Here is a 14,649-nt window from a genome sequence, read left to right on the forward strand (position 1 = left end):
CTGCTGCCCACAGCTGGGTTTGCAGCTGGCAGGACACATGTGTGATCACATCTGATTCCTCGCTCAGGAGCAGAGTCTGGGAAGCCTGGAAAGGGCTCACAACTGGTTCCAGAGTCTGGAGATGTGCTGCTGCAGCAGGCAACCAGTTCCGCCAAAAATGTGCTGCTGGGGTCACCAGCCTCTGGACAAGGGGGATCCTGGTGACCCAGCATGGAACCTCAGCATCCACATGCTCAGGGAGCCTGGAATCTGTCCCATTCCCTGGAGCCAGAATGAGCCCTCACACACCAGCACTCCTCAGGGGTGCCTGCCCAAACCATTCAGAGCAGGGAATTCCTGGTGATACCTGGCTCTCTTAAACCCACTGGATCCCTCCTCTCCTTCTCCCTGCATACTCCAGGGATGGCTTGAAGCTGTTTTGAGGGATTTCCATCCATGTTGCAGGTAAAGAAGAGCTTTCACCACCTCTGCCTGCCCTGAGAAGGGGCACGAACAAAGTGCACACAGAGCTTGTGCCAAGAGCCACGTCTGTGCTGAGGGTGGACTCGGTGCGCCCGGAGAAGCTGTGGCTGCCCCATCCCTGGAACTGTTCAGAGCCAGGTTGGACAAGACTTGGAGCAACCTGGGATAATGGAAGGTGTCCCTGACCATGGCAGGGGGTGGAAGGAGATGGGATTCAACCCTCGCTGCAGGAACACAGCAGGTGACTTCCATGCACGTCACCCACCCAGCACTGCCAACACCTGACCCACGCTGGGCCACGCTGAGCTGTTCCCATCCCTCTGGATGCCAGGGCACCCCACCCGCAGCACGTGTCCCCAGTGTGTCCCCAGCAGCTGCCACGATGCCCCCCCACGTACCAGGCTCGGGTGCCTGTTGCCCAGGGCCATGACCGAGGCAGGGAAGGCCTGGCCCAGGCTGCCCACGGCGGCACTGTGGGGCGGTGCTGAGCCCAGGAGCCCGTGCATGTCCCCGTGGTTGCTGGGCATGGCAGCGGTCTGGCCCACGGCGTGGTTCCTCAGCACGTGGATGGCTTCGTCCAACCTGTCTTCCATTTTGTTTTGCTGGAAGGACAGGACAGAGAGAGGTCTGTGTTAACTGCCCGTCCCTGGAAGTGTCCCAGGTCAGGCTGGAGCAACCTGGTCTGGTGGAAGGTGTCCCTGCCCATGGGAATGGTATGGGCTTTAAGGTCCCTCCCAACCCAAACCATTCCATGATTCCAGGATTGTAATCCCACTGAGCCAGCAGCCTGCTGCAGCTCTGCACTGCAGGACGGCTCGTGGCAATTCAGCACTGAAGTACCACAGGGCAGGGGTGGGGAGAAATAACCCCCCAGTCAGTGCCATCCCCTAAAGGCACGAGAGGTCACACCAGTCACACCAGCAGAGCTGCTCAGGGAAGGGAGGCAGAAACCTGCCAGGAATCCATCCCACTGGGCCAGACCCCAGGATGGGCCAGGGCCATGGATGGTGGGAGGGTGCCAGGCTGTCCAGGTGCCAGCGAGGCTCCAGGCTCAGGGACACATCCATCCATCTCGACCAACCACCTGATTCCAGGCCCTGGCTGTTCAGGGGAGAGGACTTCCCCCAAAAATCCTTCCCCACCAGGGCCCAGGGGACGGGAGAGCAAAGGAGCAGCCACTCACCAAAGTGTGGAGGCTCCCTTCGTAGCTGGGAGATAAGGCACCCGCTCCGCTTTCGCCCGCGGCATGCGACGTGCCTGGGGACAAACGGAGAGCTGGGCACCGGCACCGGCTGCCACTAGATGGGGCTGGAAGCTGGGCCACGGCACGGCACGGCACGGGCCACCACGCCGTGCACGGGCCACCGTGCCACGCTCAGCACCCCACGGCACCGCGGGGACCACTGCGGCACTGCACGGCACCATGTGGGCCACATGGCATCACACAGGCCCCCGTGGCACTGCATGGCACCATGTGGGCCACATGGCATCACACAGGCCCCCGTGGCACTGCACGGAACCAACGTGGGCCAACACAGCACCACACAGGCCCCCGTGGCACTGCATGGCACCACGTGGGCCACCACACAGGTCATCACAGCACCACACGACACTCCACAGGCCACCGTGGCACCATGGCACTGCATGGGCCACCACGTGGCACCTCATGGCACCTTGTGGCACCTCGTGGCACTGTGGGCTCAGCCTCTGCACTGGCTCAGCAGGGAGCTGAGCTCAGGCCTTCAGACTCAAGAGGTTTCCAGTTGTCCCTGGCCTCAGTGACACGCTGTGACCTTGGGGCTGAGCCCCGGGCACTGGGAACCCGGGCACCAGCTCTGCTGGGCACAACGGGACCTTGTCCTGCCCGAGGGCAGCAGGGACAGGCTTCCACCAGGTGCTGGAAATGGGTTTTAACTGGTTGGCCACTTCCCAGTTCCCAGTGTGCTTCTCCCATGGGAGACAAATCCAGGGACAGCCTCTGTGAGGTGGGATGCTCAGGGACAGGATCAGGAATGGCAGGAGCAGGTCCCAGGGTCGCTGCCACCCCTGGGCTCTGTAGTGAGGGTTTGGGGCTGACCTGGGAAGCTCCCAAAAGCAAACCCGACCCAGAGAACAACATCTGTCACTCACCTGCAAGCCCCTGCGGGGAGCCGACCGGTGTGGAGGGGTTTGAGGAGAAGTTATTGCTAGAGTGATCAGGGGAGTAAATCTGGGGAGAGAGAGGGTGGGTAGTGAGCAGCGCCCACCCTGAGCCACTGCCCCCTCCCAGCAGCACCCACCACCCGCTGGGACCCCTGAGGGGACCCCCTGTCCCAAACCCACACCCAGTGAAGGCCCAGCCCAGCCCCCCCAAGCCCCACCATCAACCCCAGGGTCTCTCTCTGTCCCCACCCCTGAGTGCAGCCTCCAATCTTCAGGTCCCACTCTGGAAGGAAGTGAGAGCCCCATGGAAGTGTCACAGGGTGCAGTGCCAGCCCCCCTCTGCCACCGTGCAAAGGTCACTGAAGGGGACAAAGGCGACTCTGATAACCCAGTGAGACCAGTGCCCTCCAGTCTGAACCAGCACATGCAGGGCCAGGACTACTGGGACCTACAGGTCCTGCTACAGGGGCTGTGCAGGGTGGTCTTGGCAGAGAGCATGAGGCTGGGGGGTCCTGGGTTGGTCATGGGGCTGCAACAAGCAGTGCCTCAGTTTCCTCATCTGCCAAGAGGCACCAGGACCGAGATGGCAGCACATGGAGTGGGGAAAACCCTCCCTCGGAGTCTGCCGTGGATTTGGGCTGCATTCACCCAAACTTCTCACTGTGTCCATATCCCCTGTTTTGTATGGAGGGGGGGTCCAGTGCAGCAAGAGCACGAGGAGCAGGTCAGGGATGATCCCAGCCCTTACCGAGGCCAGTGCCTTCCCGAGCGCGTCTCCGGAGCTCCCGGCTGTGGTTCCTCTGTTACCTGCCAGGAGGGGACACAGATGTCACTGCCAGGGCACCAGAGCCCAGCAGGACCTGGCACCCTACGAGACCTTCTCTGGGGTCACCTGCTCTGAGGTGGAAACTTTTTGCTTTTAGTGCTTTGCTTGACAATGAAATGTTTGTGTGGCTCAGGGCAGCCCGGACAGGGGCACAATCCCCCTGACAGCCTTCAGGGGGCTGCATGAAGGTCTCTCTAAGCTCTGGGTTGGAGGTGCCACCAACAGCAATTAGATGTCTCTGCTGCAGCACAGCCCATTGCCATGGGGCATTTTAAGCCCCTACAATAACCAATGGACTGGATGTTCTTGGATGTCTTTTCCAACCTTAATGATCTGATCATTCTATGAATCCCAAACTTGATTCCCTGTAGAAAAATAACAGTTTTTCTACAAATCCAGGTCAGTATCCTCATTTCCTGGAGAGCATAAGTTCATTTCAGTAACAGGTTTGGTAACAGGTTCAGCAGGGTCAGAGATTAAAGCACTCAGGGGTTAACATGGTATCTAAATGCAGCACGAACGTTCCCATTCCGGATTTAAGTGAACAGCTTCACACAGGTGCAAATCCTTCCCGCGACTCATGTAAGCCACAGCACCTCCAAGGGATAATGTCAGAGCTCCTGGGCCCCTCCCAGATCCACCACAGGAGGTGCAAACCCCACAGGTGTCTCCCTGCTCCAGGTATCCAGCAGCAGGACCCTCACTGTGCCTCACACAGCGACTCCAGGCACAGGTGACACACGAGGGGTTTTGGATGCCTCAGGCCTCGGGTTTGCCCAAGACTCTGGTTTTCCAGGTGAGCCTGTGCAGGGCAAGGGGGTCCCCCAGGGGCTGGACATACCCATCATATTGTCTGTGCCGCTGATCGGGGGCGTGTGACTGGACACTCCGTAGGGCGTGGAGGCCGAGGAAAAGCCGGACACGGAGGGGAGCCCCCCGTTCACCTCTCCTGAATGCAGCTGGTAGTTCTGGCAGGGAGGAGGAGAGGGGTGAGAGGAGCCCTGGGAAAGCTGCTGGGCTTCGGCATCGGGCCAGGACCCAGCTCCCCCCGAGCCCAGAGCCAAGGAAGGAGGTGACACGGAGGTGACAGGGCCCCCCAGCCCCGGGGGACACGTTACCATGCGTTCGTGCTGGTGTAAACTGTTGAAGCCACTGGACTGTGGGAGTGGGGAGGAGGAGCTGCCCAGCATGGCACCGTAACTCGACTGGCTCATGGCACCCGGGGAACTCCACAGGTCTGGCGAGTTATGGAGTCCATCTGCAAGGAAAAGTGGAGCTGGGCAGGGCACAGACACCACAGGCAGCCCCCAGCCCCCCAGGGGGAGGTCAGCCCGGGCTGAGGGGCTGTGACTGTCCCCATCCTGTCCTGTCTACACTGAGCATCCCCCGCTGAGCAAATCGGGACCAGCTCTCTGGGACCAGGGACAGGACCCAGGGAAGGGCTGGAGCTGTGCCAGGGGGGTTGGGATGGATCTCAGGGAAAGGTTCTTCCCCCACAGGGTGCTGGGGCACTGCCCAGGCTCCCCAGGGCAGTGGGCACGGCCCCAAGGCTGCCAGAGCTCCAGGAGGGTTTGGACAACGCTCTGAGGGACAGGGTGGGATTGTTGGGGTGTCTGTGCAGGGCCAGGGGTTGGACTGGATGATCCCTGTGGGTCCCTTCCAGCTCAGGATACTCCATAATTCTATGATTTCAGGGCTGGTTTTTGTCTCATGCACTCCTGTCCTGAGCCTCCTCCATCTAATCCCTCCTGTGGTCTGTGACAATCCAGGCAGCCCCTGCTCTGCCCCAGGGTGTGAATAACTCACCTGCCATATAAAAGGCTCCAGGATACACAGTGCTGGGAGGTTTTGAGGGAGTATATCCAGCTGGATCCCTGCTGTAGTCATCACCTGAGTTGGATGGATACACCTGTGGGGCAGGAAAGGAGTTGAAGAGAACTGCTTGGCCACTCCAAGGCCCCACATCCTCACCGTGCCTCTCCCTAACCCTGCACAGCCTAAACTTCAAATTTAAACTTCAAACTTAAACTTCAGCAGTGTCTGAGTGGCCTCTCATGGCAACAGAGCAGTGTTTCACTCAACTGGCCTTTCAAGGGCCTGGAGAGACAGGGCACAGGGAATGGCTTCCCACTGCTAGAGGGCAGGGTTAGATGGGATATTGGGAGAAATTGTTGCCTGTTGAGGGTGGGGAGGCCCTGGCACAGGTTTCCCAGAGCAGCTGTGGCTGCCCCTGGATCCCTGGAAGTGTCCAAGGCCAGGCTGGATGGGGCTTGGAGCAACCTGGGCTAGTGGAAGGTGTCCCTGCCCATGGCAGGGGTGGGACTGGATGGGCTCTAAGGTCCTGTCCATCCCAAACCATTCCACGAGTCCAGGAGCTTCACTTTTATTCATCCCACAGCAGATGTGGGCAGCACTGGAGAGGTTCAGCCGAAGTCCTTGAAGGGCACAGCCCTGTGGGCAGTGGGGCAGGGCACAGGGTGCAGGGCACAGAGGGCACAGGGGACACCCCCAGCCCCTCTGCCTTCCCGTAACCCCGTGGGTCCCCCAGCCCCCTCCTGCAGAGCTCACCGGCACCAGCAGAGGTTTCGACTCTGCTCCAGTTCCGTTTTCCGTGGTTATAAGTTTTTCTGGGTAACCACAAAAGCCACCAGTGCTGTGCGGTGACCCCGCGCCAGGGGACGGGCTGGGGGCTGCCACCCGGGGCTGCTGTGGCCCTGGGACCCCCTGTGCCAACCCTGGTGTGTGCCAGGCTCCTCAGCACAGCCCCTGCCCCAACCTGCCACACGAACCAGCCCAAGGGGAAACTGTGGCTGAGCAGCCCCTCGGAAGGGTTGTCAAGGGGAGGGGACAGCTCTGGGACAGATCTCTGCAGCTACGTGATTTAACAGCACCTTAAGCAACAGAAAAGGCTTTCCCTTCCTTTCTAAACTAACCAAACCCATCCTAGAAAGCCCTGACTGAAAATCACCTTGTGCCAGGGCAAAAACACACCTTTATTTTTTTTTAAAAGAAACCCAGAAATTCAATACGCAAAGAAACCGAAATAGCACTCAAAGAAACTGAAATGCCACTCAAAATGATGTGAGAACTTTTGTCACAGCTTATTTTCATCCCCTTTGATTCATTCTGAAACCGACAATCTTTTCTTTTTTAAATCCAGCTGAAAGCAGGGGCGGGGACAGGGGCTGGCTGGGCTCTGCCTGGCACACACGGCTCTCTTTGGGAAGGAAACCTGCCCTGAGTTTCTCTTTCCCCACAGCCAGCTGCTCCCTTCCAGCCCTGGCCCTCACCAGCAAGAAAGGGGCAGAATTGGTGGTGGGGAATAAAAATCAGAATCACAGAATTGTTTAGGCCGGAAAAGACCCTCAAGATCATCAAGTTCAGCACCACCACCATGTTCACCACTAAGCCATGTCTCCAAATGTCACATCCACACATTTTTTGAACACTTCCAGGGATAATGACTCCACCACTGTCCTGGGCAGCCCATTCCAGGCTTCTTTTTGTTTAAAAAAAAATTCCAAAAAAGAAAATCCCCCAAATCCCACCAAATCCCTCTGAAGAGCTCCAGTGGCTGCACTTGAATATATCCACGGCTTCCTTTTCCCCTGGCAGCCGAGGTTCCCATTTCTTGGAGCACCTTCACCCAAAACTGGGGCGTTCAGAACCCCAGGGGCAGCCCTGGTCCTTCCCCACGTCTTTGCTCACAGGTGGCTGGACCCTGAAGGGCCACAGGGAGCTGAAATCACCTTGTGGGTGTTGGTGCTGTGGATGGAGAGCAGGTGAAGGGATAACAGAGCTGGGGAAGGGGTGGGAGCACCAGGGTCTGGAGCTGGGGGGGCTCAGCCTGGAGAAAAGGAGGCTCAGGGGGGACCTTCTCTCTCTCTGCAGCTCCCTGACAGGAAGGGGGGAGCCGGGGGGGTCGGGCTCTGCTCCCAGACAGAGACAAGGACAAGAGGAAAGAGCCTCAAGTTGTGCCAGGGAAGGCTCAGGTGGGATATCAGGGGAAATTTCTTCACTGAAAGAGTGGTCAGGCACTGGCACAGGCTGCCCAAGGCAGTGGTGGAGTCACCATCCCTGGAAGTGTTCAAAAACACACAGATGTGGCACTTGGGGACGGGGGTTAGTGGTGGGGTGATGGTCGGGCTCGATGACCTCAGAGAGCTCTTCCAACACTCCCGATTCCGTGGTTCTGTGGGGAACTAAAGGCCAAAAAAAAAAAGAAATAAAGAGAGGGGGGAGGGAAAATCCTGACAGACACTGGCAGCTGCCCTTCATCCCCTGCTCGAAAAAGAGAATTCCAGGCCCCTCGGCTGGGAGGGGCGGCGGACGGGCGAGCGCCGGGGGCAACGGGGAAAAAAAAAAACAGCCACGGGGCGGGCAGTGGGGGAAGCAGAGCGGCGGGAAGGGGGGGTGTGTGTGTGTGAGGGGGGGAAGGAGAACACCCCAGCAAATTGCGCTTTCCTATAATTTGATTTTAAAATGGCGCCGGGAGCTTAGGCCGGGGGGAGCCGAGGGAAGGCAAGGCCTAAAGAGGCCGCCGCGCCATCTGGCACGGCGCTGGGCGGCCGCGCAGCGCGCTAGAAGGCAGCTGCTGCGAGCAGCGCGGGGGGGCCCAACAGCCATTTCCTACAGCCCCGCTGGAAACCGGGAGAGCAGAAGCGCGGGGATGGAGCGGCAAGGGGGTGCAAAGCAGGGGGGAGGCAGAGCGGGGCACGGGCAGAGCAGAGGGGGAGTTCGCCTTGTTGCTCCCCCGTCCTGGACACCCCCCGCCCCCATCATCTCCTGTTGGAGCCAGATTTCACCACAGTTCTGGCCCTGACCACTCCAAATGTTTTGTTCCGCTGCTGGGCACAGGGGAGGCCGTGAAAAGCCGACTCCATCCCTTGCTGCCCCAGCCCAGTGAGGAGCACTGAGCCCCTCCGTGCGGGCACGGCGGCCAAGCGCTGCAGGAAACAGTAAATCAGGGCCAGGTCCCCGTTCCCCAGCCCTTCCCCAGCCGTGCCCTTTCAGCCCCTAGTCGGGGACCTCCAGGTGAGGTCATTTCCTCCGGTTAAAATTGCCAGCGCGGCGAGAGCCGCCTGAAAAGCCCCGGCGCTGGGATCCGCAGCGCTTTGTGGCGTTGGGTTGTTTTCCCCTCCCTGTTTTTCTTGCTCAAACGCAGGAGCTGGGGTGGGACTTCGGGCAGACTGAGGCTAAACAGAGCAGTGACCAGACTGGGAACTCGCAGGCTGAAGCAGCTCCCCGGCACCGCGCTCGCTGCGGCAACAAAATCCTGCAGGAACCGACTTGCACAAAATCCCTCCCCGGGTTCCTGTGGCTCAGCAGCTGATGTGCAGCAGGGCCTGGGGGGCCCCATCCAGCCCTGGGTCCTGTGCCTGGACACACCAGCCTGTGGTCAGGAGCTCCAGAGCTGCAGGGAGGCTCCAAGGGGCTTCGTGCCCTGAGGGCAACCTATTGCCTGGAATCATGGAATGGTTTGGGCTGGAAGGGACCTTAAAGCTCATCTCATTCCACTCCCTGCCATGGGCAGGGACACCTTCCACTAGCCCAGGTTGCTGCTTTGATCCAACCTGGCCTTGAACACTTCCAGGGCAGCCACAGCTGCTCTGGGCAACCTGTGCCAGGGCCTCAACACCCTCACAGGGAGGAATTTCTTCCCAGTCTCCCATCTCACCCTGCCCTCTGGCACTGAGAAGCCATTCCCCCTGTCCTGTCCCTCCATCCCTTGTCCCCAGTCCCTCTCCAGCTCTCCTGGAGCCCCTTTAGGCCCAGGGCTCAGCAAGGGGCTCTCAGCTCTCCCTGGAGCCTTCTCTTCTCCAGGTGAACCCCCCCAGCTCCCCCAGCCTGGCTCCAGAGCAGAGGGGCTCCAGCCCTTGGAGCATCTCTGTGGCCTCCTCGGGATGTGAGCACTGAGCCCAAAGGCTGCAGGTTACCAGAACAGGTCTCTCTGTGCCCACCCCTGCCTGGCATCACCCCTCACATTCCCCCTGAACCACCTCACGCTGCTGGTGCCTCTCGGTGCCTTTGGCATCATCACTCCCCCTCCAGCCACCCCCAGCCCTTCCAGCCGCTGACCTCGGCGAGTTTTCAAAGCAGCTCGGGAATTACAGATTAAAGTACTTCATTTTAATAAGATGCTGATTAACCTATTTATTTTGCACGGGGTCCAGTGATAACACGGGGCGGGCTCCTGCACGGGCGAGTCAGACAAGAAAGAGCCTTTGATCCGCTGCCTTTGAGGCCACTCCTTCTGCTTCACACTTCTCCCGCCGCCTGGGCACGGGTTTCTCTCCCCAGGTGTGGAAGTTCAAAAACAAACCAGGAAGCCAGAGCTCACGGCACAGGGAGGGTGAGGGAAAGAGGCAGCACCACAAATCAGAGCTTTGGCATCAAGGGGCAGCCGAGGTGCCAGCCAGGGCAAGGAGGGAGATTTAGGGGAGACGTGAGGAGGAAATTCACCCTCACGGGTGGGGAGGCCCTGGCAAAGATTTCCCAGAGCAGCTGTGGCTGCCCCATCCCTGGAAATGTCCAAGGCCAGCTTGGACAGGTCTTGGAGCAACCTGGGCTGGTGGAAGGTTCCCTGCCCATGGCAGGGGTGGCACTGGATGAGCTTTAAGGTCCCTTCCAACCCAAACCATCCTATGAAAGGCCACCGTGAAGGTGTTGGCTCAGACACAGGGAAGAGGTTGGGATCTGGCAAATGCCGAGTGGCTTTTCCTGTGGGAATCGGGGCCTCCCGGGCACTGCCAGCAGGACGGGTCCAGTCTCAGCACTTTGAAATCCGAGGCCAATAAAGGCCATTTGTTGGGAGTGATGTTTTCCCCACATGTCGTCTGGGCTTTAAAAGCTCCACATTTCACACAGAAACTCGAGGCAGCGACACGGACTCTGCTCTGAGCAGGTTTTCCCTGGTAAAACACAGACCTGGGGCAACTTGGCCCTGCTCACTGGAGCTGGTTTCTGCACCATGTGGATCCACACGGACCCTTCAACACCCCCCAGACTGTGAGCCCAGACCTGGCAAGCCCTCAGCGCCTTCCTCCCCCTCCATCCTCCCAAACCAGCATCTCAGGGTGCAATTCCAAAGGCAGAGCCTGTGGTGGAGGTTACAGCTCTGCGCCAGCAGCCAGGGAATGCAACTGCACAGACCTCCCCCATGGATGGGGGTGTTCCCTGGGGAATGGGGGAGCACTGCACCAGCACCAGCTTTGGCAGAGAGTGACAGGACACACTTGGGCAAGGGCACAGCCCCAGCCTGGGGACAGAGCCCTGGGACAGAGCCCTGGGACAGAGCCCTGAGGACAGAGCCCTGGGGACAGAGCCTGGGGACAGAGCCTGGGGACAGAGCCCATGGGACAGTACCCTGGGGACAGAGCCCTGGGGACAGAGCCCATGGGACAGTGCCCTGGGGACAGAGCCTGGGGACAGAACCCATGGGATAGCGCCCTGGGGACAGAGCCCTGGGGACAGAGCCATCCCGTCCCCCTCCAAGCACGCAAACGCTCCAGCCAGGAATGCAGCCTCGGCCGCCAGACAGCTCCCGTATTCCTGCAGGAACCCTCCAGCCCACTCCAATTAGCTTTCCTGGAGATCCCATTACTTGCAGCCACAAAGACATTGTTCAGTGTATTCCCCTGGAACAGCCGCGGGAGCAGGGAGAGCGTATTCCCGTATTCCCGTATTCCTGCAGGCTGCTCAGCTTTCCCGGAGCGCGGCCCGGGCAGTGCACACCTGGAGCGGGCCCAGCTGCCCTCCCCGCTCCAACTGCGCTGGTTTCCCTTCTGCAGTGAAACCCGACCCCTCGAGGATCGCCTTTCACTCGCGACACAACGTCAAACAGAGCAGAGGCCGCAGGGCAGGAGGGCTCAGGGCTCGCTGGGGAGGTGCCCCCGCGCCGGGAATGCTGCGGCCCCTTCCCCAAGGAGCTCTCCCTCGCATCACTTCCCCGTTCTCCTGCTCTGGGAGCTGGGAAAACCCTTCCCCGTCCCGCTAAAATCCAACCCCTCGATGTTTGGGGTCACAGGACCCGGGCAGCTCCCAGGATCGGGATGATTCCCAAGGGAGGGAGGAGACACCTGCGGGGAACACGCTGCCGGCACTTACCGAGGAGGGGAGTCCAGGAGGCACCTTCCGAACCTTTTTGGGCTGTCCATCTGGGTTAGGGGAGAGAAGAGAGGGTCTAAGTTTTGAAGGGGCTTAGTGGGAGGGAAAAAGCAGCTACAGCAAAAGTCTCCAGGGTTGGAAGCTGCAGGTACAGACAGGGCTCAGATCCCAAATGTTCCACAGCCAAGGAAGCATCAACGGTGAAAATGTCCGAGGATGAACCTCTCCAAACCTCATCTGCACCTTTTGGGGGCAGGTTTCACCCACAGACAGAGATCCCAGGGCAGTAAGAGGTGTCACCCCACGGGGAAGGGCTCCTTGGGAGAGAACGAGCCCATAAATATAATAATATTTAATGTTATAAACCCTCGTTGGGGTTTTCTTGGGAAACAATTTAACTTGAAGTGGGTCTGTGGAGAAAGGGAACACGTGCAGGGCAGGGGTGTATTTTCATTTCTCTTTACATAAGGATATACTTGGGAAAGCTTCACTGCTGCAGGAAGCAGGGATGTCCTTCCCAGGATCAGCCCCCAGCACATCCCTCCAGGTTCAGTTCTGGAGGGACAGTGTCCTGTGGGGGGGGACAATTCAGGGAGGTGGTGGGGAAACATCAGGAGTGGCTCAAGGGGAAGCACAACCAGTGCTTCTGATATTTTAATTTGATATTTTCTTAATTTCTCCTTTTAATATTATTATTTCTCATCATTATTATTTATTATTTTTCATAATTAAGGTCATTATTTGTCATAATTAAGGAAGGCTGTGGCTGGGGGGGGGCAGGGTGCTAACACAGCGAGGGACTCTGCTGGGATGTTTCTCTGGAGGAGAAATTCATCCCATAGAACACAGAAGAATCATTTTCCAGGCTGAAAATGGGTGGGGACTGCCTTTTTCTGAAAAGCACATCACACAGAGTCACTTCTGGTTTCGTTTGTTGGGGAAAGCCCAAAAGAGCAGCAGGAAAGTGATTCTGGAGGGTGCAGGGGGAACTGTGACAAGAAACACAACTTCTGGGGAACTGGAGCTTGTCCTCCCTCCAAGGTTAAACCCACACCTGAGCTCAGCCTTTGCTAAAAGCAAAATGGTTTATTCCCAGGTACATCCAGACATGGGCCAGTCCTGCTTGGGAACTGTGGAGCAGGCAGGGAGAGAGTGAACATTCCCTGTGTCCCAGGGTGCAGTTCCCATGTCCTGGCAGAATGTCTGGACCTCATGCTACCCCCTTCCTGGGCTCCAGGGAGGGCCACTGGCCAGAAAAACAGAATGCCAAGGCACTCCAAGGTTTTCCAGGAATGACTAGTGATATGCAGTGTGGCTGGAGGTGTTCTGAGAAGAACCTCGAGCCATTTGCTGCTTTCAGCTAACCTGACATTTTCCAGGGAGAAGGGAATTCTTCCTGGCTCTGAGCCCTTCATTTTTTTAAAGTTAGACATCTCTATACAGATATACAGAGATATTTCTATGCATTCCCCTTCCCCCCAAAAAACCAAATGCCAAAGTCACGCCAGGTACACACACGTGGCAACGTGAGTTTGTCATCCTCAACACCCCTGTTCTCATTCCCAGCCTCAGTTCCTCATTCCCAAAGGCAGATCCCACGAGGGCACCTGCCCTCAGGGGGACATCCCTGAGGTTCCCTCGAGCTGTGGCACCAAACCAGCGCGGTGGCACCCGGGGGTGGCACGTGGGGACTCACCAATGCTGCTCTCAGCACCTCTCCTGCGAGGATTGTTGGGGTAAGAGAAATACTGGGACCCTCCTTTGCCCCCCGTGGGGGAAAGTGTGCTCGGGCTGGCGATTCCCATCTCGCTGGGCAGGAACCCGGCCTGCAAACAAGGACAGAGAGAAGCCCTTCCATGGAATTTCGCTGGAAAAACGGCTCGCTGGGAGAGAACAGAGCTGCTTTGAGGCACCTTCCCACCAACTCAGCCGAGGGGAAAAATAAACACAAGTTAAAGGGGCCAGAAGGGAAAACAAACCCGTAAATATGGGGGTGGAGGTATGGGGTAGGTGTGGAGGAACAAGAGGGTCTTTCAGCTTCTGTTTTCCTGCAGGACCCCAGCAAGGAACCCCTGCGAGCCAAGGAGGAAAACCAGCAGGTGCCATCATGGGGAGCATCGTGGTCCCAGCTCACCTGCTGCCCAGGAGGGTGGGATAAACCAATTCTGGTTGTTTGGGAAAGCCCAAAATAGCAGCAGGAAAGTGATTCTGGAGGGTGCAGGGGGAACTGTGACAAGAAACACAAGTTCAGGGGAACTGGAGCTTGTCTTCCCTCCGAAGTTAAACTCACACCTGAGCTCAGCCTTTGGCAAAAGCAAAATGGTTTATTCCCAGGTACATCCAGACATGGGCCAGTCCTGCTTGGGAACAAGCTGCTGCTGCTGCTCAGAGTGGTTTTCTCTTGTGTTTTATCAGAGAAAAGCCAAATCCCTCTTTCTAAAACCAGGAAACTCCTCCCCCGTGTTTATCCCGGCTGACCTTGGGCACGCTGGGAAGCAGAGCTGGGGGAGCCGGAGCCCAGGGTGCTCTCTCCCTCCTGGGATGGAGCAATCCTGCCTTTCCTCCAGCCCCCCTCACCTCGGGAGGAAGTTCAGTGTATTTACATGGAACTGCTCAGGGCTGGCAAAGGGCCTTCAAGTCCCAAAAGCTCGGCTTTGACCCATCTTCCGAGGGCAACACGGGGAAATAAAGGAGGATTTCAGGCTTTTGAGAAACTGGAAAGAAAAAACCTCTGCTTTCAAACTCCGTCTCCTCCAGAAAGGGGTCAGGGAGGGAAAGAGGAGCTCGTGTGTTCACAGCTGGTGACATTCCTGCAATCTGTTCCAGCGCTCAGGTTACCGTCACACCGGACCTGCTCCGCCAAGGAAAGCAGCCCAGAGGGATCCCAGGAGCTGCTGCCCAGCTCCTCCCATGGGCATCTCTGGGATTTTAAGGCCATTTCCCAGAGAAAGGGGTTTTCTTCCCATTCCCTCTCCCTCAAGATGCCTCTGGAGATGGTTCAGAGTTAAACAAGGAGGAAGCCACGGCTCTGCCTCGGAGCAGAGTGTTTTTGGGAAGAACCTGCTATCCCAGCCAGGGCATCTCCACCAGAACATTTTTCATCTTTTCAAAAA

General features: G+C 58.1%; 1 protein-coding gene across 1 annotated transcript in view; it reads right to left on the reverse strand.

Moving 5' to 3' along the window:
* TCF3 (transcription factor 3) overlaps positions 1 to 14,649 on the reverse strand; it is a 77,930-nt gene that overhangs the window by 8,520 nt on the left and 54,761 nt on the right. Inside the window, exons 6-14 of the mRNA XM_029963905.1 lie at positions 13,233 to 13,362; positions 11,537 to 11,586; positions 5,237 to 5,339; positions 4,549 to 4,688; positions 4,272 to 4,398; positions 3,353 to 3,411; positions 2,593 to 2,671; positions 1,646 to 1,719; positions 861 to 1,064 (exon numbers count right to left, since the gene is read on the reverse strand). Coding sequence (XP_029819765.1) covers positions 861 to 1,064; positions 1,646 to 1,719; positions 2,593 to 2,671; positions 3,353 to 3,411; positions 4,272 to 4,398; positions 4,549 to 4,688; positions 5,237 to 5,339; positions 11,537 to 11,586; positions 13,233 to 13,362 — 966 coding nt within the window. The remainder of the gene's footprint in view (positions 1 to 860; positions 1,065 to 1,645; positions 1,720 to 2,592; positions 2,672 to 3,352; positions 3,412 to 4,271; positions 4,399 to 4,548; positions 4,689 to 5,236; positions 5,340 to 11,536; positions 11,587 to 13,232; positions 13,363 to 14,649) is intronic.

The sequence above is a fragment of the Manacus vitellinus genome, unplaced genomic scaffold, assembly GCF_001715985.3.
Source record: "Manacus vitellinus isolate BGI_N305 unplaced genomic scaffold, ASM171598v3 scaffold_64_pilon, whole genome shotgun sequence".
Lineage (NCBI taxonomy): Eukaryota > Metazoa > Chordata > Aves > Passeriformes > Pipridae > Manacus > Manacus vitellinus.